The sequence below is a fragment of the Quercus robur genome, chromosome 4, assembly GCF_932294415.1.
Source record: "Quercus robur chromosome 4, dhQueRobu3.1, whole genome shotgun sequence".
NCBI lineage: Eukaryota > Viridiplantae > Streptophyta > Magnoliopsida > Fagales > Fagaceae > Quercus > Quercus robur.
The window spans coordinates 1,392,013-1,417,431 of NC_065537.1; the positions used below are offsets into that span (position 1 = coordinate 1,392,013).

The 25,419-nt window shown below is 37.6% G+C and overlaps 1 protein-coding gene across 4 annotated transcripts in view; it reads right to left on the reverse strand.

Annotated features, from left to right (window-relative positions):
- LOC126720292 (rust resistance kinase Lr10-like) overlaps positions 1-21,593 on the reverse strand; it is a 76,515-nt gene extending 54,922 nt beyond the window's left edge. Inside the window, exons 1-4 of one of the 4 annotated variants that reach the window (XM_050422625.1) lie at positions 20,754-21,593; positions 20,534-20,601; positions 20,412-20,441; positions 19,118-20,140 (exon numbers count right to left, since the gene is read on the reverse strand). In XM_050422625.1, the coding sequence (XP_050278582.1) occupies positions 19,118-20,140; positions 20,412-20,441; positions 20,534-20,601; positions 20,754-21,424 (1,792 nt within the window). In that variant the 5' untranslated portion in view covers positions 21,425-21,593. Of the gene's footprint in view, positions 1-18,953; positions 20,141-20,411; positions 20,442-20,533; positions 20,602-20,753 lie in introns of those variants that run through there. The other 3 variants (XM_050422623.1, XM_050422624.1, XM_050422622.1) reach the window with 3 other exon arrangements.
- Between the last annotated feature and the right edge of the window lie 3,826 nt (positions 21,594-25,419).

Sequence of the window (25,419 nt, forward strand, 5' to 3'; positions counted from 1 at the left end):
AATTCGCTAAAACTGACTTAACCCAATAGTTTTTAGTGGTTAGTGGGTTGGGTTGGGTTATGAATTTTTTTTAATAGCAAATCGAGTTTGCTACAGGTCATAATAATTACAAACCCGCCTAATCCGACCCGGCCCACCTATATATTTAAAATTTTAATTATATATATTTAGAAATATATTATATAATTAATAGTGTTTTTTCACATTCAATTCTTTCTATCTAAAACCCAATTACCTTACAAACCCTAACAATCTTATTTCTCTCTCTACCGCCTCCCACTCCCACTCTCCCATTCCACTCCTATTTGTTTATAACTGAGTTGTGATACTAATTCATGTATATTTTGTTTATCTACTCAGTTGGATATGATTTGTTTATAATTGGGTTAATATACTAGTTTATAAATATTTTATTTATTAACTCAGGTGGCAAGTGAGATATATATTTTTTCTGCTCAAGTTATTAATAATAGTAATAAAAAAAATAAAAATAAAAACTGTCCAACCCATGGGTTTAACCCGACCCAACCTGATCCATGTGGGTTGGGTTGTACCCCTGTGATGGGTTGGATTTTTTTTGGTTGGGTTGAAAAATCCCCTCAACCCGACATAACCCGACCCATGCACATCCATAATTTGATAAATAAACTTATTTCTTATGCATAATTTTTTTTATCACAAAAACCTAAATTTTAAACATGTCTTTGATGACATAATTATTAATCTTTGATCTTCTTAAAATTTTGTAAGGATAGAGAATATAATAAGAACATGCAATTCAATAATTAGATTTTCAAAATTCACATCTAATCAAAAGATATTGGACCTCTCCAAACTAGTTTAGAGATAACTAGCACATTATTTATAATTTCAAATGACGTTGTAGTCTATAGGCAGTTAGATTTAAAAAATATATCTTAATTAAGAAATAGATGAAATAAAAGGGATTTAAAATGGAGAGTATCCTATTCCAATTGGAAGTTTGTAGGAAAATGAGAGTGGAGGGTAAAAGGGTAAGGAGAGAGACAGGGGTAATGATGAAATTGAAATCTTCCCCTTATTTGGATGTTTTAAAAATTAAGTAGGGGGAGTGGAATAAATACCACTCCCTTTAAACATTAAAAGGGGAAGGAGAAGTAGTTATAAGAGAGGTGAGACATAGGGGAAGAGAGAGATAAGGACAAGGCTTTAGACATAGAGAGAGAAAGATAGAGTGAAATAAAGAAATGAATATTTTTGTTGGGTTGTTTATATTTTTTTAATGAATTGACTATATTATTTTAGGGTAATTACACTTCACTCCCTTGAGGTTTCGGGATATGACATTTCACTCCAAACTTGAAAGGAAAAAAACATTTCCCTCCCATTGATATTCAATTAACCAAATTTTGTTGCATTATTATTGAAGATATTGTGTACTAACCTGCCCTTTGCTTAAGGACAGTTTTCAAATTATCTTATTTCGTAATTAAAATTCTTTGTTTTTAATTTTCAATTAAAATGTATTTTAAAATATTAAGTATGAATTTTGCTTATTATTTTTTTTTTCTTTTTTCAATGGGTTATGGAGAGAGATTTGTTGTTGCAAGTTTTTTGGTGCTTAATATATTCTGCATTTTTATTCTAAATTTATTGGCTATTATTTTTACTAACCATGGTTAAATTTTTATTAAGAGATTCTTATAAAAATTTAGAACATATCATTACTAATATAAACAAAAGAGAAGGGGGGGGGGGGGGGGGGAGGGGGGAGATGAGTGTTAGTTTCTTCAAACCTCAATGGAGGATAGTGTTTTTTCCCTTCAAGTTTGGGGTGGAGTGTCATTCTCTCAAACCCCAAGGGAGGGGAGTGTAATTACCCCTATTATTTTAATGCATTGAATTTTAAAATAGAAGATGTGACGTTGGGTGTATTGTAAAATTATGTGTTAAAATAGATAAAAATAGTTTTTTGTATGTTAAAATAGCATTTGGCCTAGCACAGCTAATGCTAGTGCTCTCATAAAATTCTCACGTGAAGAATATTGTAAAAAAGGAAGGAGGTATTGTTATAATCAAGGGCATAATTGTCATAATTCATGTATTGAATTTTTTATTTGAGTAATTATGTATTGGATTCTTTATTTGAGAGCGAACATTTTATAACTAGATGGCATTAGAAGTACATACATTAGTCATATCATAGTTACAATTGCCCATTTTAAGTTATTTAAATGTTACGTGGGCTTGGTGGGAGAACCGAGAATGCAAGTTTATCTCCATTAGGAAATTTAATGTAACAAGAAATTATCCCAATTATTAATTTATGTATTTAGATTTATTTTAATATATATTTAATAATATAAGTGATAGATAAATTTTCATCCTTTTAGGAGTCTAATTATGAATATGTATAAGGTAATCAGTTACTTAATAATCGTTGTTAATAATAAACTCCTTGATGGAAGGAGTTTATAAAGATTAACGTTAAAAACAAAGAGTGTCTTTAACTTAGTTCTTTGAATAAGATTTTGTTCCATCAAAGGGTTTTAAAAGCATAGGTTAGAGCATTCACATCAATGTAGTTATTTTAATATTTCAGTAAGAGTAAATTGCAAATTGCACCCCTAAGGTCTGAGAGTGTTTAGATTTTACACCCTGAAGTTTCAAATTTTGGATTTTACCCTCTGAAGTTTGGGGTGTTTGGATTTTATACCTTGAAATTTCAAACTTTGGATTTTACCTCCTAATGTTAGGGAGTGTTTGGAATTCACACTTTCAAATTCTGAGACTTTAGGATGTAAAATTTAAACATTCCCAAACTTTAAGGAGTAAAATCCAATCACCCCTAAAATATAGGGGTAAAATCCAAATTCTAAAATGGTGCAAATCTAAACACCCCTAAACATCAGGGGGTAAAATCTAAATTCTAAAGTTTCAGAGTATAAAATCCAATCACCCCCCCCAAACGTTAAGGGTGTAATTTACAATTTACCCAAGGCTAAAAAAACACATGCATCACTCTCAATATTTTGTCCCACAATTTTAACATTGGAGAGGACCCTCGCCAGACCTGGCAATGCTCTGGTCCTTGCTAGAGAATTATAAATTTTAAAAAAAAAAAAAAAAAAAGGAAAAAACTCTCTCTCTCTCTCTCTCTCTCTCTCTCTCTCTCTCTCTCTCTCTCTCTCTCTCTCTCTCTCTCTCTCTCTCTCTCTCTCTCTCTCTCTCTCTCTCTCTCTCTCTCTCTCTCTCTCTCTCAGACATCAAAATCTCAAGGAATGAACAATCTCAAGTAGAGTTACGAGAGATTATAGATATACCCAATGCTTCCCACTTAGCATTAGGTGGTGGCTCAAGCAGCATCCATGGATGGCATGGCTGGGCCTTTTGCAGTGACTGCAACAACAACCACGCTTGGAGTAGTGCTTGATGAATGGAGGGTCGTGGTTTTGTCTTGATTGTGGTATGTGGGTTTATGAAGGCAAAGGTGAAGGTGTTTGAGCTATTTGGTTTGTGTTTGTGCTTTGAGCAGGGACAAACCCAGGTCCAATTTTATTTATATATATATATATATATATATATATATATATAGTTATTGTATATTTTATTTTTGTAGTTGGGCTCCCTTTCCAAAACCTTAGACCCCTCTTTTCCCCAATTAGACTAGCAAATCTAATCCAAATAGGAACTATCCAACCCAAAAACTTAACAAAACAATAAAAACATTCACAATGGTGATTGCATTTCATCAAAAAAAAAAAAACCTATTTTACTACCATAGAACCAAAAAATCATGTGTTGTAAGAGAAGCTAAAATTAAATTTTTTGCAATTACAGTAAACTTGTATAATACTAGTTGATTGTAGTAAATTGTTAAAAATAAAATACAATATTTTATTAAGATTTGTGAAGGTCATTTTTTGGACAATGTCCAGGCCCAAGTTGAAGCAAGGACCCTGGGCCTTTTTGTTGTAGTTTGAAGGGATTGAACTTGGTTTATCGCAGCTAAATGGGATGTTTATAAACCAAGTGGTACACAGAGCAAGAATCCTACAATACGTATATACTAGCAAGCAAGAATATATATATATATATATATGTATTGAACAACAAGAAACAATAAAGGAAAACAATGTAATGAAGAAAGACACAAAATAATTGTTAAGGATCCTTAAATCAATGTGAAATATTTCATTATTTTTCTTAATTGTGGATTACAATGTGTTCACTAAGACGTGTTATAAGGTCCAAATAAGCTCAAAAATTACAGGTTTAGATGGCTATCCAAGCCTTTAAGACTTGCAAAGTTTGAATCCCTTTGAATCTAAGTATGTTCTATAGTGGCTATTTTGGGATATCGAGGAATATTTCTCTTTCTTTTACTACTTTCTTTGAGTTTTGACAGAGTTTTCTCAATGATTCTGTTATGATTTAATAATTTTGAATGCCCCTTCAATGTTGGCTGTCTTCCCCTTTTATAGTGTCAGTCTAGGGTACCACTGATTCCCCTCTTTTGCTCCCTTGGGTACCAGAGCCCGTGTTTTGCCAGTCACTCAAAGGGCTGGTCCTTTTCTTGTTTCTTATAGTTTTCTCCTTTTGGTGCTGTTTCCCTGAAAGCCCCTTGCTGACTTTCCATTCTGAGGTGTCCTTAGGGAGCTGACCTCCAATTTCTCTTCCTTCAAGGCTTCTTACATTTTCATACTCACTTTTTTGGCTGTCCTTCTTCTTGTCATTTTTCCCAAGTGAGCGGAATCCATTCCTGCCAAGTTGAAGGTTTTCCCAACTACTTCCCTTTATAGTTCTTCATTCTGGGTTCCCCGAGGTACCACCCCCCTTGTTCTTGAATGGCTACTCCAAGCCTTCTGGTTCCTTGCTACATCACTGGGTGCTTAAGAAGAACATATCTGTCCTTCGTTCCTTGTGTTTCTTGATACACTTTTTGAGTTTTCTCAATCCCACCCTAGCTGTACTGCACGTCCCGAGGATCCCGAGCCCCTAGCAGCCTCTAGGTATCTCGGCCTAGTTCTTTCCATTGGACTCCCTTTGATCTTCTGATCTCGGCAGACTAGGCCTTTTTCTTTCCTCCCTTTGTTTCATGGGCCCTAAGGCCATGGGTTTTGGGCTTCAAATCTTTTGGACTTACCATCCTTTTCCCTTGTGGTGAGCTCAACTCTTTTAATATTACTTTCCATGGGGTTGGCCCATTGTGCTATTTTTGGGCCTTGGTGTTATGATTTTTTAGACCTCAACAAGATTATATCTCTTCATTCAATTAAAAAACTCACATTCTCTCTCTTCGTTTATTATTTTAATAAGTTGTTTATATTATTTTCAATGAAATGATAAAAGAAATAGAACATTTGATATTGGGTGTATTGTAAAGTAAGGTGGTAAAATAGATAAAGTAACTTTTTGAAGTGCCAAAAGCTAAAAGTTTTAGCACCACCACTGTAAATGCTTTAATTTTAAAAAAAATAAAAATCCTAGCCAGCCTAGTATTAAAAAAAAAACATTATTTTGTTTTTGTTTTTGTTTTTTATCTTTGTTTGTAGATAATTGCATCTTAATATATTTAGAAATAAAGATTTTGTGTATTTATAATTTTTTAATAATATATGTATGCCTATTTGGAGTTTTTTTTTTTTTTTTTTTTTTTTTTTTTTTTACTTCGACCTCGCTAGTTTAAAATCTTAAGTCCGTCCCTACCTTTGGGTTTTAATTTTGGAAGAATTTTATTTTGTGCGTTTTGCTTTGGAGCTTTATATGTGGCACTGTGGCTGAGGTAGTGTTTGGGTTTGACATTTGATGTTATGAAGTTGGAGATGAGATCATTGAAGGGTTTTTTTTTTTTTTTTGAATCAAGATCAATGAAGTTGGTTGTTTTGTATCAGCTGCGTGTTTGTGTAGATGAAGTGGGATTGGTGTTTGATGTTGGAAGTTGGAACTAAGCCATTGTTGGAGACTAAAGACCCGTTTGGTAACTAAGTTTGAGTAAGGTATTTTGAATGTTTTTGATATATGTGTGAGTGAAAAAGTGTGTTGAAATGTATCTAACACCCTGCATTAGATCGTGCATAATTTTGCAAAATATAATAAGTAGTCAATTTTACACATTTTGAGCAAAAAAACACATACATCAATGGGTGTAAAATTGTGCATAAAATGCACAAGTGTTACAATAACCGTGCATATATACATGGTTACTGTAACTCGTGTATTTAATATTTTAGTATTTTTTGATAGTGTTAGGTTTGTGAGAGAGTAGTGAGAGTGAGGAAATAATTAAAAATTTGTAAAAAAAATAAATATTTTATTGAATAGACATGTAGAATAGATAGATTAATGTAAATGTTTTATAAAAATAAATATATAAAATAAAAAAAAATAAGTTTTTTTTTAATGTAAAATAGGCCAAAATTTTGCAATTAATGCGGTTACTTTTAGGGAAATGAGACGAGAGAAGTCATGAAAACTTTGAATAGAAGAGACATAGAGAACTGAAAAGATATTTTTGAATATATGGTGGGGATGAGACTTTTGTATGTTGAAATATTGGGATTTGGGTTGATGGACAAGACTTTAAAGAAAAGGTTGAACAAAGGCCCTAGGGGAAAACACGTGAGAATGAGACAGAAGAAGAGAAATAAAGAAAGGATGTGGTGGAGTGGCGGGGACGGTGAGAGGAAAGAATGAAGAAAAATTGAACTAATTTGAAATTCAACAAGGCAAATCAAGAACAAGAAGCGGTTACTTTTAGGGAAATGAGACGAGAGAAGTCATGAAAACTTTGAATAGAAGAGACATAGAGATTTTTTTTTTTTTTTTTTGAGAAACAAGAGACATAGAGATTAGAGAGCTGAAAAGATATTTTTGAATATATGGTGGGGATGAGACTTTTGTATGTTGAAATATTGGGATTTGGGTTGATGGACAATACTTTAAAGAAAAGGTTGAACAAAGGCCCTAGGGAAGGCACGTGAGAATGAGATAGAAGAAGAGAAATAAAGAAAGGGTGTGGCGGAGTGGCGGGGACGGTGAGAGGAAAGAGTGAAGAAAAATTGAACTAATTTGAAATTCAACAAGGCAAATCAAGAACAAGACAAATGAACACCGGAAAAGTAGAAATTGCAGCCGCATTATTGTGGTGGATGGGAAGGTGAGAGGAGAGAAAAAAGAGGGGAGAGAGGGAAAAAAAATGAAGTAAGAAATAGAGTATTGACTATTGAGTCTAATGCTTGTGTAGATAAAAAAAACATGGATAGTCAAACTATAAAAACTAAAATTTTTTGGATTAGTTTAATTAAACAGTTGAAAAGGCTAAATATTTGGACTAGTTTATAAACTAGAAGAACTTTCGCTAAAATTTGGGGTTTCTGTACATGCTCTTAAACCATTATATTTTTGTGTATGCTAGTATGCTACCCATGATAACAAGTGTGAAAGTGATTTATTTATGTTTAGTAGTTGTAGGCTTGTAGCTCTGGGCATCTTTAGAGCAAGCACACCAGCAAGTGTAAAAATTTATGTTTATTTTACAAAAAGAATCTACATTTTTTACTTTACACAACCATTTTTATAAAATATTCAAATCAAATTATCTATTATACACTTCATTTTATTTAAATAATCATTATTATTATTATTATTATTATTATTATTATTATTATCTCTTCATTAATATCTCTCTCATCTTAATAGTCAATGCACGCGATTCTCAATTTCTCAAATCTTTGCCTCTCTCTCATCCCAACTCCCCTCCCCCCACACATGACTCCAATGACATTGACAACAACTTTAGAGACAACAGCGATATCAGCAGCTATGGCGACATCTCTCTCTCTCTCTCTCTCTCATATGGGTTTGATTTTTAGTTGATTTTGGTTTGGGTTGATTTTTAGTTGGGTTTGGGATGGGTTTTCCGGTGGAAATTGGGTTGATTTTGAGTTGTATTTGACTTGATTTTGTGTTTGAATTACCAAATGTTGAAATGGGTTGTGGTGGTGGATCGGTGATAGTTGGGTGTTGATGGGTTGGTGGAGGTTGATGTTGGATATCATGGTGAACGTTGGATCTGTTCTTCTTCTTCTTCTCGATGAAGAGAGCATTAAGGGAGCATAGGTGAGAGGAAAAAAAATTAATTGGATACTGATAGAGAAGCGGAAAATAATCCATCTCCAGCTCGTCCAAAGGTTTCGTCCAGAGCTTACAGCGCAGGTTGATCAAAGAGTCAACCCAGAAGGAGGAGAAACGTCCATTAAACAACAGCGCCACTCTATAAGTTAAGTCTCCCATGGATGATATGATCGTCCATGAAGGTCGTCCATGAGCGGCCATCAGATACCCTTGGACGACCAAACAGTTCTACACCAGATGGACGATAGCACAACACTTGAATAAGTTGACTCCCACTGGCGGTTATAGTTTTTATATCCGTTGAGGCGGTTAACCCCGGATGTGTTGGCTTCCGTAAATTCTGGGGAGGTTATTGGACAAATAACCGCCCCAGGCTCCCTATATAAGGGACCGGTCTGAACCCGACAAAGGTAAGTCTTTTCTCTGAGACACATTTCCAAAACACTTGGAACTTATTCTTCTACAAATCTAACTTCTCCATCGGAGGGGGTTCGACCGGTCTTCTCCGGTCTCCTCTTTTGATCGCATTCTCTTCCTTGCAGGCCATCAACCGCTTGAACAGCCCACCGAAGCCAGGCCATTCTACCTTACTGATTTCGAACATCATCAGTTGGCGCCGTCTGTGGGGAGGCGAAGGTTGTTTTGCGACTTTCTTTTCCGCGACAAAAGGGTTAGGATGGTCAGGACTAGGTCGAGGGCTACTAGCCCTGGCCGTCAGGGAAGCAGAGGCGCTTCAAGTGATCCTCAGCGTGATTGCCAATCTGCACCAGTCATGCAGACGTCATCCGTTCAGAATATGCAATCCATGGCGGCTGCAATGGCGGAATTGACTCGCCAAAACCAGGAGTTAAGGATGGAGATCACTCACAGGAGACAGACACGTGAGGAACATGCAGGGCAGACGCAAGGCCATGGTGACACACAGAATACTGAGATTGGAAGTCAGTTTAGAGGCACCACTTCACGGACAGTGCCACACTTGAAAGAGGAGATGGACCAAATGAAGAAAGTCATGGAGGAGATGAAGGAGAACATGAGGAGAACGAATCCTATAGAGGATTTGGTCCACAGGACTGACTCTCCTTTTACGGCTTCCATCAATGGCCACCCTCTACCATCAAAGTTCAAACTACCTTCCTTGGACTCGTATGACGGGACGCGTGACCCCTTCGATCACATTGCAACATTCAAGACAACAATGCACCTTCAAGGGGTCCCTGATGAAATCATGTGTCGAGCCTTCCCTACTACCCTTAAAGGCCCGGCACGAGTTTGGTTCAGTAAAATCCCCCCAAGTTCCGTAAGTTCTTTCGAAGAGTTAAGCAAATTGTTTGTTAACAATTTCATCGGGGGACAGAGGCACAAGCGCTCTTCGTCCAGCTTACTGACCATAGAACAAGGGGAGAACGAAAGCCTGCGGTCATTCATCACTCGCTTCAACAGAGAAGCCCTTAGTGTGGACGAGGTGGACGACAAGCTTCTACTGGCAGCCTTCCACAACGGGATTAATTCGGATTTATTTATCCACAAGCTATATGAGAAGGAGCCTCAAACCATGGCCGAGCTCGTCCATTCGGCTCAGAACTTCATGAATGCAGAAGATGCAATCATAGCCAAGAAGAGGAAAAGAGCTGAAAGGATGGAAGCGCACCCAGCTCGACACTTAGAACAAGCCCCTCGTCCAAAGAAGGGACGGACGGAAGATAGGAAGGAACGAGATAGCAGGAAGGCAGGTCCCTCGGGAAGAAGCCAGAACTATACGCCCCTGAATGCTCCACTTAATCAGGTGCTCATGCAAATCAAAGACGATCCTGCTTTAAAATGGCCAGAGAAGATGAAAGGGGATCCCAACAAGCGCAATAAGAACAAATATTGTCGCTTTCACAGGGACCATGGGCATGACACGGATGAGTGTTATGACCTAAAACAGCAAATAGAGAACCTTATCAGACAAGGAAAGTTGAAGCACTTTGTTGGAAGGGATCGTACAGATGAGAAGCTGAAAGGCAAAATGGAGGAATCATCCCGGCCCCCACTAGGAGAAATAAGGATTATCGTTGGAGGGAACTCGACGGGGCAATCTTCCAAGTCAAAGAAGACGTATCTCAAAGCGGTACAAAGCGTCCAGCTCTCTGGACGATCACCAAGGACGAGATCAAAGGACGAGCCAACCATTTCCTTCACCGACGAAGATGCTGAGAGGATCCATCACCCGCATGATGATGCGATCGTCATTACACTGCTCATTGCAGATTATACAACCAGGAGAGTGTTAGTTGACAACGGAAGTTCAGCAGACATATTGTACTACCCCGCCTTCCAACAGATGAGGCTTGGACGAGATCAACTTCGTCCAGTATGCTCGCCACTGATAGGATTTGGAGGAATGAAGGTGCAGCCTGTGGGTACCATTACATTACCAGTTGTGGTAGGGTCATACCCGCAACAGATAACCAAGGAAGTCAATTTCCTTGTGGTAGATTGTGCATCTTCATACAACGCCATTATTGGAAGACCCACTCTTAATAGTTGGAAGGCGGTAACTTCGACCTACCATCTATCAGTCAAATTCCCTACGGAGTACGGGATAGGACAAGCACAAGGAGATCAGTTGGCAGCTAGAGAATGCTACTTAGCCATGATGGCTTTGGACGAACAGGTGCAGACAATGAGCATCGAGGAAAGAAGAGTTATTGCAGAGCCCACGGAAGTGTTGGAAGATGTTCTCTTGCAAGAAGATGATCTAGAGAAATTTACCAGAATTGGAACATGTATGAAGGAGAAGGCAAAAAAAGACCTCATCCAGTTCCTGAGAAAAAGTATCGACGTTTTTGCATGGAGTCATGACGACATGCCAGGAATCGACCCAAGTGTGATTACTCATCGGTTGAATGTATACCTCTTTTTTAAGCCCATCCGTCAGAAGAAGAGGGTATTCGCTCCCGAGAGGGACAAAGCAATCAAGGAAGAGGTTCAAAAACTGACCACAGTAAAGTTCATCAAGGAAGTCTATTACCCGGATTGGTTAGCCAATGTGGTGATGGTGAAGAAAGCTAATGGAAAGTGGAGAATGTGCGTAGACTTCACGGACTTGAACAAAGCATGTCCCAAGGATAGTTATCCTCTACCACGCATTGATCAATTGGTGGACTCTACTGCCGGCCATCAGTTGCTGAGTTTCATGGATGCCTTCTCAGGATATAATCAAATCAAGATGGATGAAGCTGATCAGGAGAAAACTTCCTTCATTACCAGCCAAGGCTTGTTTTGCTACAAAGTAATGCCCTTCGGCTTGAAGAACGCAGGGGCAACTTATCAGAGGTTAGTGAATCACATGTTTCGTCCACAGATAGGACGGAATGTGGAGGTTTATGTCGACGACATGCTTGTGAAGAGCATAGACGAAGGAAGCCATCTAGATGACCTACAGGAAACCTTTGAAACACTTCGGCGATATAAGATGAAGTTGAACCCAAGCAAGTGTGCATTCGGAGTGTCGTCGGGAAAGTTTCTGGGGTTCATGGTCTCCCAAAGGGGAATTGAAGCAAATCCGGATAAGATCCAGGCTATATTGAACATGGAGCCACCGAAGAGTATCAAGGAAGTCCAATCCCTCACAGGACGAGTTGCCGCTTTGAACAGGTTTGTTTCGAAAGCCACAGATAAGTGTTTACCTTTCTTTAAAGTCCTCAGGAAGGCATTTGATTGGACGGACGAATGCCAAAGGGCCTTCCAAGACCTGAAAGATTATCTTACAACGGCCCCATTATTAAGTCCATCTGTGCAAGGAGAAGAACTGTACCTATACTTAGCGGTGTCCCCACATGCCGTAAGTTCAGCTTTAATCAGAGAAGAAGGGAAAATACAAAAGCCGGTGTACTACACTAGCCGGGCACTCAGAGGAGCAGAGGAAGATATCCGCTAATGGAGAAATTGGCTTTCGCACTAATAACGGCTTCTAGGAAGTTAAGACATTACTTCCAAGTTCATATCATTAATGTCATGACGGACCATCCGCTTAAGAAGGCAATGAACAAGCTGGAAGCCGCAGGACGACTCGTTCAGTGGGCAGTTGAACTTAGTGAATTCGACATTCGATATCAACCGAGAAGTGCAATAAAGGCTCAAGCCTTGGCAGATTTCATTGCGGAGTTCACTCCATGTTATGAAGACCTGGGGGAAGGCGAGTACAACAACAAATGGGTCGTCCATGTTGATGGATCGTCTACATTATATGCTGGAGGAATAGGAGTTGTTTGCAGTCGCCAGAAGGAGACAAATTGAAATACAAGGCCCGTCTGCAATACCAGACTACTAACAATGAAGCGGAGTATGAAGCCCTTTTAAAGGGGTTGGAACTGGCCAAGTCCGTAGAAGCAGACTCAATACTTGTCCTGGGAGATTCTCAACTGGTCATAGGCCAAGTCAATGGGACATGTGAAGCCAAGGAAGACAGAATGAAGAAATATCTAAGGAAGGTAGTACGCCTTGTGAAGAAATTCAAAAAAGCAGATTTTGTTCAAATCCCAAGGGAAGAGAATGTGGAGGCAGATACTCTGGCGAAGGAAGCATCTGCAAATGAGGCCTTGGACGAGATGAATGATGTACACTACATGCCAAGCATAGACCTTCCAGAACTGATGCAGATAGAGGGAGAAGGAAATTGGATGACCCCGATAGTGTCATACTTAAAGGACGGAAGGCTTCCAGAAGAGAAGGACGAAGCTAGGAAGCTCAAGGTCAAGTCAGCCAGGTATGTGTTTATGGACGAGGTGTTATATAAGAGAGGTTTTTCCCAGCCTCTCTTAAGATGTTTGGCTCCGGACGAGGCAAATTACATGTTGAGGGAGGTTCACGAAGGAGCATGCGGGAACCATTCGGGAGCCAGATCACTCGTCCATAAAGTCATCCGAAGTGGATTCTATTGGCCAACCATCCAAACTGACGCTAAAGCATATGTCAAAGTCTGTGATCAATGCCAACGCTTTAGCAACATTCCCAGATAGCCAGCAGAATATCTCACACCAATGATGGCCCTTTGGCCTTTCGCACAATGGGGACTAGATATTTTGGGGCCCTTTCCGACTGGAACTCGGCAAATGAAGTTTCTGGTGGTGGGAATAGATTACTTCACAAAATGGGTGAAAGCCGAACCCTTAGCCAAAATTACACAGCAGAATGTCAAGAACTTCGTCTGGAAGAACATTGTATGCAGATTCGGAGTACCTAGAGTACTAGTGTCTGACAATGGACGACAGTTTGACAACACACCCTTCAGGGAATTTTGTGAACAACTTGGAATGAAGAACCATTACTCCTCACCCTCCCACCCACAGGCCAATGGCCAGGCAGAAGTAGCGAACCGATCCTTGCTGAAGATCATCAAGACTCGGCTCGAAGGGGCAAAGGGGATATGGCCGGATGAATTACCAGGTGTTTTATGGGCTTATAGAACGACAGCGAGAACTCCAACAGGAGAAACTCCTTTTAAGCTAGCCTACGGAAGCGAGGCAGTTATACCAGCAGAAGTACACATGACGAGCCACAGGGTCAGGAAGTACCAAACTGAAGAAAATGACGAACAGCTCCGTCTTAACCTTGACCTTATGGACGAGGTCAGGATGGATGCAGAACAAAGGACAGCAAGGTACAAAAATCTCATGGCAAGACAATATGATGCTATGGTAAAGCCTAGGCGTTTCAACATTGGGGATCTCGTCTTGAAGAGGGTTACCTTGGCAACAAGAAACCCGGCCTACGGGAAACTTGGCCCAAATTGGGAAGGACCTTATAGGGTTATCAACTGCAAAAGGCAAGGATCCTACTATTTGGAAGCTTTGGATGGGCGGAGGCTGGAACACCCTTGGAATGTTGAGCACCTCAAGAAGTACCATCAATAAGTGCTGACTCTTCACCGGTGTCCTTGGACGAGATGTATGGACGAGAAGAAGTGTTTTACTACTGTCAAGTGTTTTTAAGTATTTTAATAATCCCCTAGAAGGTACATTAGTGTTTTCACTTTTGTGCTATTCATGGACGAGTTGGTTTGTATTTTTAAATTTGGTTTGTATTTTTAAATTTAATAAGGCACTAGCTAATAAGCATGTGCCATGCCTGTGGACGAATGTTTACATAAGTTTGGATTTTCAAATATATATATTGTTTTCAAATATATTATTGGAATCCTTATATGTTCATTCAGATTGATCCGCAAAAAGAAAGCAAGCATGGACGAATGAAATCCTTGGACGCAAGGATATATCGTCCATAAACCTTTCTCCAAAGGAAAGATGAAAAGGTACATCCGTCCAGAATATGGAACGAGGTGAAACCTAACCTGAAAATGAAACTAAGTTTCATCCGTCCAGAACATAGGACGAGATGAAACCCAAACTAAAATACAGAGGTTCATCCGTCCAGAACATAGGACGAAGATGAAACCCAAGTTAAATACAAAGTTTCATCCGTCCAGAACATAGGACGAAATGAAACCCAAACTAAAATACAAAGGTCCATCCGTCCAGAACACAGGACGAGATGAAACCCAAGCAAAAAAATAAAGCATGATTCATCCGTCCAGAACATGGGACGAGATGAAAAGGGGCATACTCGTCTAGACCCCAAGACGAGATGAATTCCCAAAAGTGTTCGTCCGAAACGCAGACGAGCCAAGACTTCAAAATTAGCTTAACAATCCATTACCTTGGACGAGAAACGCTAAAAGTCTAATCATCCAGGACGACAAAATGATCGTCCATAATTTCGGAATGATGGAAAATCTAGCCAAAGGAATCAACATACTTTATCTTGGTGATGTAATAAAATTCACCCCCATGAACAAGACGAGGTGAACTGAATTCCTAGATGGACGAACCACATTGCTGATATGAAAATAAAAAGTTCATACATAAAGCTGAAAAAATATATATTCAAACACAATGGAGGTAAAAATAGAATTATTCATTTCTTTCATGAAATTCAAAGGGTGGACGACCAACGTCCAAAAACCCCTTTAGTTTTGAATATGTATATAAAGCTCGTCCACAATCCTGGACGAGATGATTGTACTTGCATGAGCTTTAAAATAAAAGAAAAAAGAAGTAAAAAGCCCAAAACAACGGGCACTTCCATGAAAAAGCAAATAAAAATAAATTCTCTAAGGAAATAGACTTCACTTGGGTTCGTCCTGAGTAACTTCAGTGTTAGCATCGTCCATGATATTGACGTCCTCGGAACTCGTCTGCAACATGGAACTCTCTGTAGCAAGAGGAAGCTTAAAGGAGTTGAAGTCCAAATCAGGATATGCGTCTTTGGCATCAGCACGGAAGTCTTCATAACCAGCTGCATAATGACTGTCTAGACGATTCTTATACTCGTCAGACTTCTTAAAAGCAGCAATTGCTTCTTCACGTGCCTTCTCCAAGGACGAGATAAGCTCTGCAACTTGTCCTTCTAGATGGACGATGCGGGTATCCTTCTCTAAGTTGTCAGCTTTGAGCTCCTCAACATCGTTCTTCAGCTTCGTCTCGCTTCCCAGCAGACGATTAAAGTCCTCGGTCAACCTAATGACCTCCCCCTTCTTGGATAAGACCTCATGGCTTAGCTCCTTAGCCTTATCCTTGGCAGTCTTGGCCTCTGTAGCAAGCTCCTTGGCCTGGCAAGTCGCTGTATAAAACTTTGACATGGCCTGCATTTGGACGAAAAGGAGTTAGACATTTCATTCAAAATTAAATGTTTACACACAAGGACGAGGAAGAAACTTACCTTGAAAAGGTCATGGATGCCAGAACGCTCAAACTCCTTCACTGACATGTTGTAACATTCGTTAACTTCATGATCAGTGACGATCCCTTTGAACGTCCTCCATGCATAACCCTCGTCCAGAACCAAATTAGAGGGACGATCAGAGGGCTCAGACGGGCTAGGCTTGTGAGAAGTTTTGGGAGCAGGGGGAGGATCAGACTGGACAGGATGAACTATTTGGACGGGCTCCACGTCCACAGGCTCGTCCAAGTTCACTGTTGGTGGTACGAACTTTGGAACCTTGGGAAGGGAAGTCTTACTTGGCTTTTGCTTCTTGTGGCCACGACGACTGGGAAGGTCGTCCAGGTCCACATTGCTTGAGATTGTCTTGGACTTCCTCTTCCCAGCCTGGACGGAAGCCACTTTGGGAGTTGGGGCAGCAACATCCTCGTCCCCGCTAGCCACTGTTTTCTCCTTGTTTTCCCTCATTGTGCTTATCCCTATGACGAGAAAAATTAATCAGAAAAATTAAAAAAGAAAATCAAAAGAAAAGAGAGCTGAAATAATAGAATATAATGGACGACACTTACTTCGACGAGTGACCTCCTCGTGACTTAGGTTCTCAGCAGTAGGAAGTGGACCAAGTCCCCAAGTTGCTAGACGACTAAGGGTAACTAAGTCGTGGAAAGTCCTTCCTGGAAAGGTGCGAACCACGTCTATCCGGTCCAAGAAAAACTTGTCCAAGCGTGGACGAACAACAGCTGCATCACCAAGATAAATGGTTAGACGAGTAACAGATAAAAAATTTTTAAGGGATAAACAGGGTAAAATGGAAAGAAAGACATACCCTCAGGACGAAGACGACCTAGAGGGCTGGTAAAAGGTGGGAAGAGGGGAATACCCACATCAGCTGGGTCCCCAGCCCAATTTCCAGAAATAATAAAAAATTCTTTTTTCCAAAGCCGGTCAGACGAACTACGGCCCGTTATTAAACTGTAATATGTACCTCTGGACGAAAATTGGTAGAACCCAGCAGATTTTTTGATCTCTGAGGGCTTATAGCAGTAAAGGAACTCGTCCACTGTAATTGGACGGTTCCCTTCCAATGCCTCACGCCATAATACTTGCATGGCAACTATCGTCCTCCAGCCATTGGGGTTGAGCTGGTTTGGCCCAATACCCAACCTTTGGAAGAGGTCTCTGCAAAAAGAGTTTAAGGGAAACCTAAGGCCAGCTAATAGGTAAGAAGTATATACCCCTAAGCCAGAGGAAGGGGAACAACACCATTCACCAGGCTGGGGTAGACGAGGGTTAAGGTCTTTAGGAATTTGATATCTATCTACAAGGGTTTTTAACTTAGCACCGTCTAAGGTGGATGCTACTTCTGGGGCACAACTATAGATTACGTCTTCTTCGTCCTCTTCCTCGTCTTGAGGAGGACTAGACGGCTGTCTGGACGAACTAGCCCCAGATCCAGAAGCCGCCCTACGTCGTTGTTCCTGAAATTCCTCTAAAGGAATGCCAAGAACCCCAGACGAGTAATGCTCGTCTGAGGAATCACTACAGGACGAACTACCTATACTACCCTCACTCTCAGAGCCGTCCAGGTAGTCGTCTATCTCTCTCTCTAAACTAGAAGATGAAGACATGTTTGGAATGAAGAAGACTTAAAATGAGAGCCTAAAAAAAAAAAAGGGAAGAAAAGAGGAAATACCTGATGAAACTAGGACGAGAGCTAGACGAGAATCTTGGACGAATTGGCAGAAGAGAGAATGAGGAAAAAAGTGAGGGGCATGAAAGAGAATGTACTATTTATAGGCCCCAGCAACAGGGTCAGCGAAACGACGTTCGCCACTCAGAGATAGACACGTGGCGATTCTTTTGGGAAACGAGATCGACAGTACTGGCCAACCAACAGTTTCACGACACGTGGCGTACGAAAAAGTGAAATTTGGCCAAAATCACAACGATGCCCTGGACGACCCTTTGAACAAAGGGGCAACTGATAGAGAAGCGGAAAATAATCCATCTCCAGCTCGTCCAAAGGTTTCGTCCAGAGCTTACAGCGCAGGTTGATCAAAGAGTCAACCCAGAAGGAGGAGAAACGTCCATTAAACAACAGCGCCACTCTATAAGTTAAGTCTCCCATGGATGATATGATCGTCCATGAAGGTCGTCCATGAGCGGCCATCAGATACCCTTGGACGACCAAACAGTTCTACACCAGATGGACGATAGCACAACACTTGAATAAGTTGACTCCCACTGGCGGTTATAGTTTTTATATCCGTTGAGGCGGTTAACCCGGATGAGTTGGCTTCCGTAAATTCTGGGGAGGTTATTGGACAAATAACCGCCCCAGGCTCCCTATATAAGGGACCGGTCTGAACCCGACAAAGGTAAGTCTTTTCTCTGAGACACATTTCCAAAACACTTGGAACTTATTCTTCTACAAATCTAACTTCTCCATCGGAGGGGGTTCGACCGGTCTTCTCCGGTCTCCTCTTTTGATCGCATTCTCTTCCTTGCAGGCCATCAACCGCTTGAACAGCCCACCGAAGCCAGGCCATTCTACCTTACTGATTTCGAACATCATCAGATACAAAGTTACTGTTCCGTGTATATTTACACGATTACTATAACAATTTTGCAAATAAACAGTATTATAATTTTTTTAGCAAAAATGTGTAAAAATGAACATTTTTTCTATTTTTAAAGGACTGATGCAATTGCTATTAACCCTTTTGAAGTAGTTGATTTATAATGTAAATACATTTTTAGTCCCTAAAGTTTAACACATAAGCTATTTTAACCCTTGAAGTTTAAAGTGATAACTTTAGTCCATTAGCTGATGTGGCCAAACTAAAAATTGGCATGCCATCATTCAATTGAAACTTAAATCGAACCTAAGTTTATTTAGGGATTAAAAGTGATCACTTTAAGATTGTTTTATGGGCTAAAAAGCCTCTTTAAATTTCAAGGACTAAAAGTGATCTCTTTAAATTTGATCTTATTTTATTGATAGATTTTACATAAGGATTACATGGTATATAGTCGTTTAAAAAGTTACCTATAAAACAAATAGAATTATTAAATGATGGAAAGCTTGTGATATACCTGAACATTTAATAATAAAATTATTGATAATTTAATTACATTTTAACTAAGGTGACAATACTATTCGAATCACTAGTAGGTATTCCTGCAGAATTATTACTAGTGTGATCCTCAATTAACGTCTCCTCAGGACCAAAGAAAGGTTTGGGAGGCATTTGCAAGAGCTCTATCGGGCCTTCAAGCATCTCCAAGACTTTGCTCATGGAAGGACGATTAATGGGCTTCATTTGAATGCACCAAAATGCAACTATGATCATCTTCTTTAATGTTTTCTTCTCACCCTCAATGGCATTTAACACCTCAAGGTCCTCATCTTGATCGAGTTTGTCATATATCCACGACGGGAAGTATATCTGACTTGAATTCTCCACGGATGCATTCAAATTTTTCCTTCTTCCCACCATTTCCATCAACAACATCCCAAAGCTATAAACATCAGCCTTATGTGATATGCCACCAATATTTTTGTAGAACAATTCTGGAGCCATATATCCTAATGTTCCTCGTACAGCAGTGAGAGATACAATGCTGTCATCCACCGGATACAATTTTGCGAGACCAAAATCTGAAACTTTTGGGATAAAGTTTTCATCAAGGAGAATATTATGTGGCTTTATATCAAAGTGTAGAATTTGCATGTCACAACCTTGATGTAAATATTTAATTCCCTGAGCTACTCCAACTGCAATCTCATATATTCTATCCCAAGTCAAGACGGTGCTATTTTCTCTATCAGGAAAGATGAACTTATCTAGAGATCCATTTGGCATGAACTCATATACAAGAGCTTGTTTAGAACCTTCCACACAGAATCCAATTAGTTGCACCACGTTAATATGATGTATCCTTCCAATCGTAGCAACTTCATTCATGAAATCTTGCCCGTTGGCTTTTGACTTGCTCAACAACTTTATCGCTACAGGATAGCCACTCTGAAGCTTTCCTTTGAAGACTGTGCCATAACCTCCTTGGCCTAATTTATCCTTAAAACCATTGGTCATGCTCTTAATTTGAGAATAGGAGTACCTTATAGGCATTAAATTGTGACTCTGCAGGAATATTTCAATGGCATCGTCCATGAACGTGTTTCCTGGGCCAAATTTGTATATCAAAAATGCAATTAAGCATACAATTCCTAGTAGAGCTCTTCCTAGGATAAATACTCCTACAGAAGACAAAGGTATAAAACAGTAAATATGAGGAAATTAAATCCTAAATTGCAATTTATTAATTTCAAATAAATCAAAACAACTCGATATATTATCCTATACTAAATAAATAAACAAACAAAATTTGGTGAATATATATTTTAACTATTTTTATACTTGATATATGATAATTAGTTTAGTATTAGGCATTATTATATTTTTTTATTGGCTGTCATTACTCGAGTTCTCTAAAATCATCCAAACCAACATGTCAAAAAGCAATCGCACCTATGGATTTGATGAAAGTATGCTCTCCTCCTGTCGAAACAATCCCAAGAAAACAGATCACAACATGAAGCCGAAAAGAGTAAATTAATAGAAAGCACACTAATGAACTCCTAAAGGCATACCGTAGTACAAGAACCAGTCTTTAATACCAAAATAGAGTTCCTTAATGAATTGAATAGAATCCCAAAACCTGGTAAGATATATAAGTCAAAAAAGAGAGTAAGTTATAATTATATATTGAAGAAAAATTGAGCATATTTTTCTTCTCCCTTAGGAAGTAAAGTGACATTAAATTATTAAAAAAAAAAAAAAAAGCTTTATGGAGCGCCTTTGGGTTCTCACCATTTATATTTCAATTTCTTATTATTCTGTGAATAATCACAATCATAATGAAAATACCAAGAAAATTCATAGCCCTGTAACAATTCTTGTTGAATCTCCAAAGCAGATAGGCCTGTTGCATTCTGAAATCGAGTTGGAATCGTACCTTCTATACTGCATAACTGTGGAATATCAAGTGCCGTAAGGTTTCCACAATACGCATAGAAGTAGGTTTGTGCGGAATAAGAGTTACCGATGCAATGAGAGACATCAACATAGAGTGGCGAGTTGAGTGGTGAGGTGCAATTCAAAAGATACATATTATTAGAAAAACTGTAAAAATAATAATAATAATGATAAATGTTTGGGATAAGACGAGGAATGGAGCACGTGTTTTTGTGTAAACTCGCATCCATTAGTCGAATTGTTTGATTAACATAATCGATTTCCTGGACATAGAATTTCGCAGAATCAACCAACAAAGAAGTACGGTTATTCTTGCAATCAAGTTCACGGCCATCACATCCACACTGATGAGGAGCACCTTTTAATCGAAAAGGGTAGCTGATGTTAAGGAGATTTCCACATGAAGAAGAGCTGCAGTCCTGGCTTTGTCCCTTAGCAATACAAGCTTCATGGAAGAGAGCAAATAGGACCAGAAGCCCAAATAAGGGAAGGTTTTCTCTGAACATTATGAGAGAGAGAGAGAGAGGGAGAGAGAGAGAGCAGCTAGCAAGTTGGATTATTGGAAATTTGGGACGTCTCGATATTCATAGAGATGCTTTGTGACTGCAAATCAATGGGAGACCACTGAAAAATCATAGTCAAGAAAAAAAATATGCTCATCCTCTGATTGCATTTATTGTTTTTGACTGAATAATTGCCACCCCTACCCCATAGGCCCATACCCGAACATGGAGTCATTATTATTAGTTCTGTAACGAGTCAAGTAATGATGAAACTTCTGTGAACTTGTTATACACCGAGAGGTACTCGTCAACATGACGTGTCGACATCAACCTAAACGAAGCACAATTATGGTACATAGAACTTTCAAGGAAGTGTCTATAAAATTTTAGCGTGAAGGTACTTAACAATAATTCATTATATGTTAAGTTTTTCAGTTATTTTCAAACACATTGTAAAATTGAATTTACTTGTCCTGGGAATGATAAAATTGTAGTATTTCATTGGCCTATAGACTCCATACAACTATGTGTTGTTTGAATATCATTTTTTGGATAATTCAACAATTATAACGGGAGAAAGATGATTTCAATTTGGGATGTTTTTGTTAGAAATATCAAGAGGTGTAAGTTGAGCAACAAAACTCTTAATATGTGAATTAAAGAATCTAACATGTTGCACTAAATAAAATAAAATGTACTTAAGTTTTTGCAGTAGTTAACTTCCATGACAATATAATAGTGCTCTATGAATCTCCATTGCTGCAACTAAAGAAAAGGAAAAATTACGATTAACCATTTGTAATTGTGTCCTATCACAATTTAAGTCGCAAGTTTTAAATTATTACATTTGACTCTCGAATATTTGGACTAAAATAGAATCGTTAAACTTCTATTCAAAATACTCCAAACAATAATTTTCTTTTAATATAAACTTTAATATTACTTGCAGGACTAAAGTTTTATTGGGTCAAACCATAGAGGTTAGAATGTTTGTCCTTTTTTCTTTTCTTTTCTTTTTATTTTTATAAAAAGGTTAATTTGTTCGTCCAAAACATGCAAAATTTGTAAATTTGAACCAATCCTAATAGCTTCATTTTATTCCATGCCTTAGGGGGCTGAATGTGGCAAAGTTTGTGGATTAATCTGTGGGATAAATTGTAATTTACCCTGAAAAAATGATCACTCTGTACCAGTAGGCAGTAGAACTATCACTATCAATGTTGCCTTCTTAATGGAAGGACTACCATATTCCCAACAACTACCATTTATCCTCTGTCATCTTCTTTGATTTCTTCATTTTGCCAAGTTTTAAAACTATCACTTAATCTTGTTGTAGCAACAAAGAATTCACCCTTCACTGCCACAATTTGAAACTCCCAATTCCATTTAAAAACATTAATGATATGTTTAGATAGAAGGATTTAGGCATGTAAATTTGGATTTGAGTGATTAAAATCCAAATCCCTTGATGTCAAGAATTAGGATTTGACAAATCTACAAAGGATTTTAAACATTGAAATTCTTGGATTTGAAATAACTTCTAAACCCATGAAACTTTAGAAATTCTTAAAGACATACTTGAATAGTTTTAAATTTTGTAATTTCAAATGATCATAGGTATAAAATGTATCTAATCAAGAAAATTTATAAATTATAAATTTGGAATCAAAGCATTTCAAATCCATTACTTTAAAGTTCAAATCTAAATCCAAATTCAAGTATCCAAATACAATCTAAGTTGGCCTTGGTAATAAAAATGTTCACTGCGATTGTTCCGTTGAACAAATCTAATACTAGTTATTGAGGACTTGCTGTCTATGCAATATAAGCTTACGCTCTAACTTATGAGACCTGTAAATTAAGTAGAGTCTAATACTGTTTTCTTATTAAGAATATGATTATATCATCTAAAAGCTTTAATCAGTGGGGGCTATTGCCGTGAAATAACCTTGAAAATGTGTTGATTATAATGTGCAAAAATTAATGGATTTACTCGTACCTATAGAATTCAATTTCTGATCAAATAGATTGACTTGAAGTTTGAGACGTGGCCATTCAACAAACCACGGCTCAAACAAGAAGGAAAGTAAAACACAACGTGTACCAATGTTCATGTACACAGCATCATGAATTGAAAGGGAAAAGTATATAAAAAAAATCCTGTAGCTTAATCCCTAGGACACATTAAACTCCAAATTTAATGGGATACTTTAAATTTAATACTTTCACCAAAAAAAAAAAAATATATATATATATATATATATAAAGCCAAATCTAGACAATAATTTTATATTTTTGTGGTGTTATCATTTTATATTTGATAATTGTTATACCAATACAATTTATTCCTGTTGTTATTATAATAACTAGTAAATTGTTCATGCGATGCACGGATAATTTTGTGATATTTTATATAAGACGGTTTTGAAAAATGTTGTATATATATTATAAAGAAAAAGTAAACTAAATTAGAGTAAAGAAACATATACACTTTGGGATATTAAAAATTAGTTTAATAGATTCATTGCACATTTGTAGCCATTTCAAGGTAAGATTATTTTTAAAAAAGTCATGAAACCAAAAATAAATGTAAAAGAGTAATAGGATCATAAAAATCAACTAATTTGTGTTGTGTTTGCAGATTACATACCATGAAATGAAAGTATGTCCAACTCTCTCACTGTTTTCCACTCATCGATAGTGTGTTAATAAGATATGGTGTGGGCAAATATTAATACATATGCATGTGTCTTATAGATGATTTAAAACTATGATAGAATATAGTTTTACATTATGCACCAATTATTCTCTCTTCTTATATACCCAAAATAAATATTATCCAACGAATGTTTAAGCCCCTAATTAAAAAAAAAAAATTACTTGTAGGGGTTTCAGTGGCTTGATGATGGTGGGAGGTCAGTATGACGAAGGTGGCAGCCCTTTAGATTTACAAATGTTTTGTCAATCTTAGGTTTTATTTATTTATTTTGATAATAGTAAAACAATGTGTTTCATTTAACAATCTACAACATTTTTGTATCTCTCTATTTCTCCCTTAGCCTTTATCTGATTAGTTATTACTATTAGTCCTTTTATATATATAAACATATATATATATATATATATATATATATATATATATATATATTACTTTTGTTTCTTAATACTAAAACAATGGACAGGTTAAAAAATATGAAAAAGAGAGAAAGGTGTGATGTAAGTTTAAGCAATTAATGATAGATTAATAAGATAACAGTAAAAATAAGTTAACGTAAACTTTTGCGTAACAATAAAAAAAACTTAACGAAAAGAGGCATAAAAAAAAAAAAAGGCTAAATGCACAATTAGAATGTCATATGGTAGGACTTGATGCACTCCGCATAAGGTCTCTACTTTTATATATATATATATTGATATTGATTATTATTTGGTTATTGTTTCTCTAATAAAATATATATTCTAAAATGTTATGATAAAACCGTGCAACACACGGGCCTTTAACTATATAGCCATTTTTTTTATTAAAAAAAAATTCGGGAGTTTTAAATGTCCTATTTATGAAAGTGTGTGATTTAAAATATATCCACTTTAAAAGCGTGGGGTTAATGTGTCTCAAATATAAAACTATAAGTTTATTTATTTATTTATTTTTGTGTACTTGCTTTCTCCTTAATATTATCACTTTCTCATGAAGTATCCATTGGTTTTAATCTCTAAGTAGAATTCCAACTTATGGGGCTACTTAGTAACTTAGCATTCAAGCTAAACCATTCAACATAGAGATAAAGTAACGCTGGCATTCAAGTATGGTCGATCGTTAGTGTTTCTTTGAGCTAGTACTCTAAAATGCGTATTATAGGTTCATAAAACAAACACCAATTTTTTTTGGGTTGGGTGCAAGAGATTTGAGCCTGAAATGTTGTAGATATTTCAAAAAGTGCCAACCTTTTGAAGTCCAAGGCCCTTGGCAATAAAGAATTCATTAATTATTTGAAAAG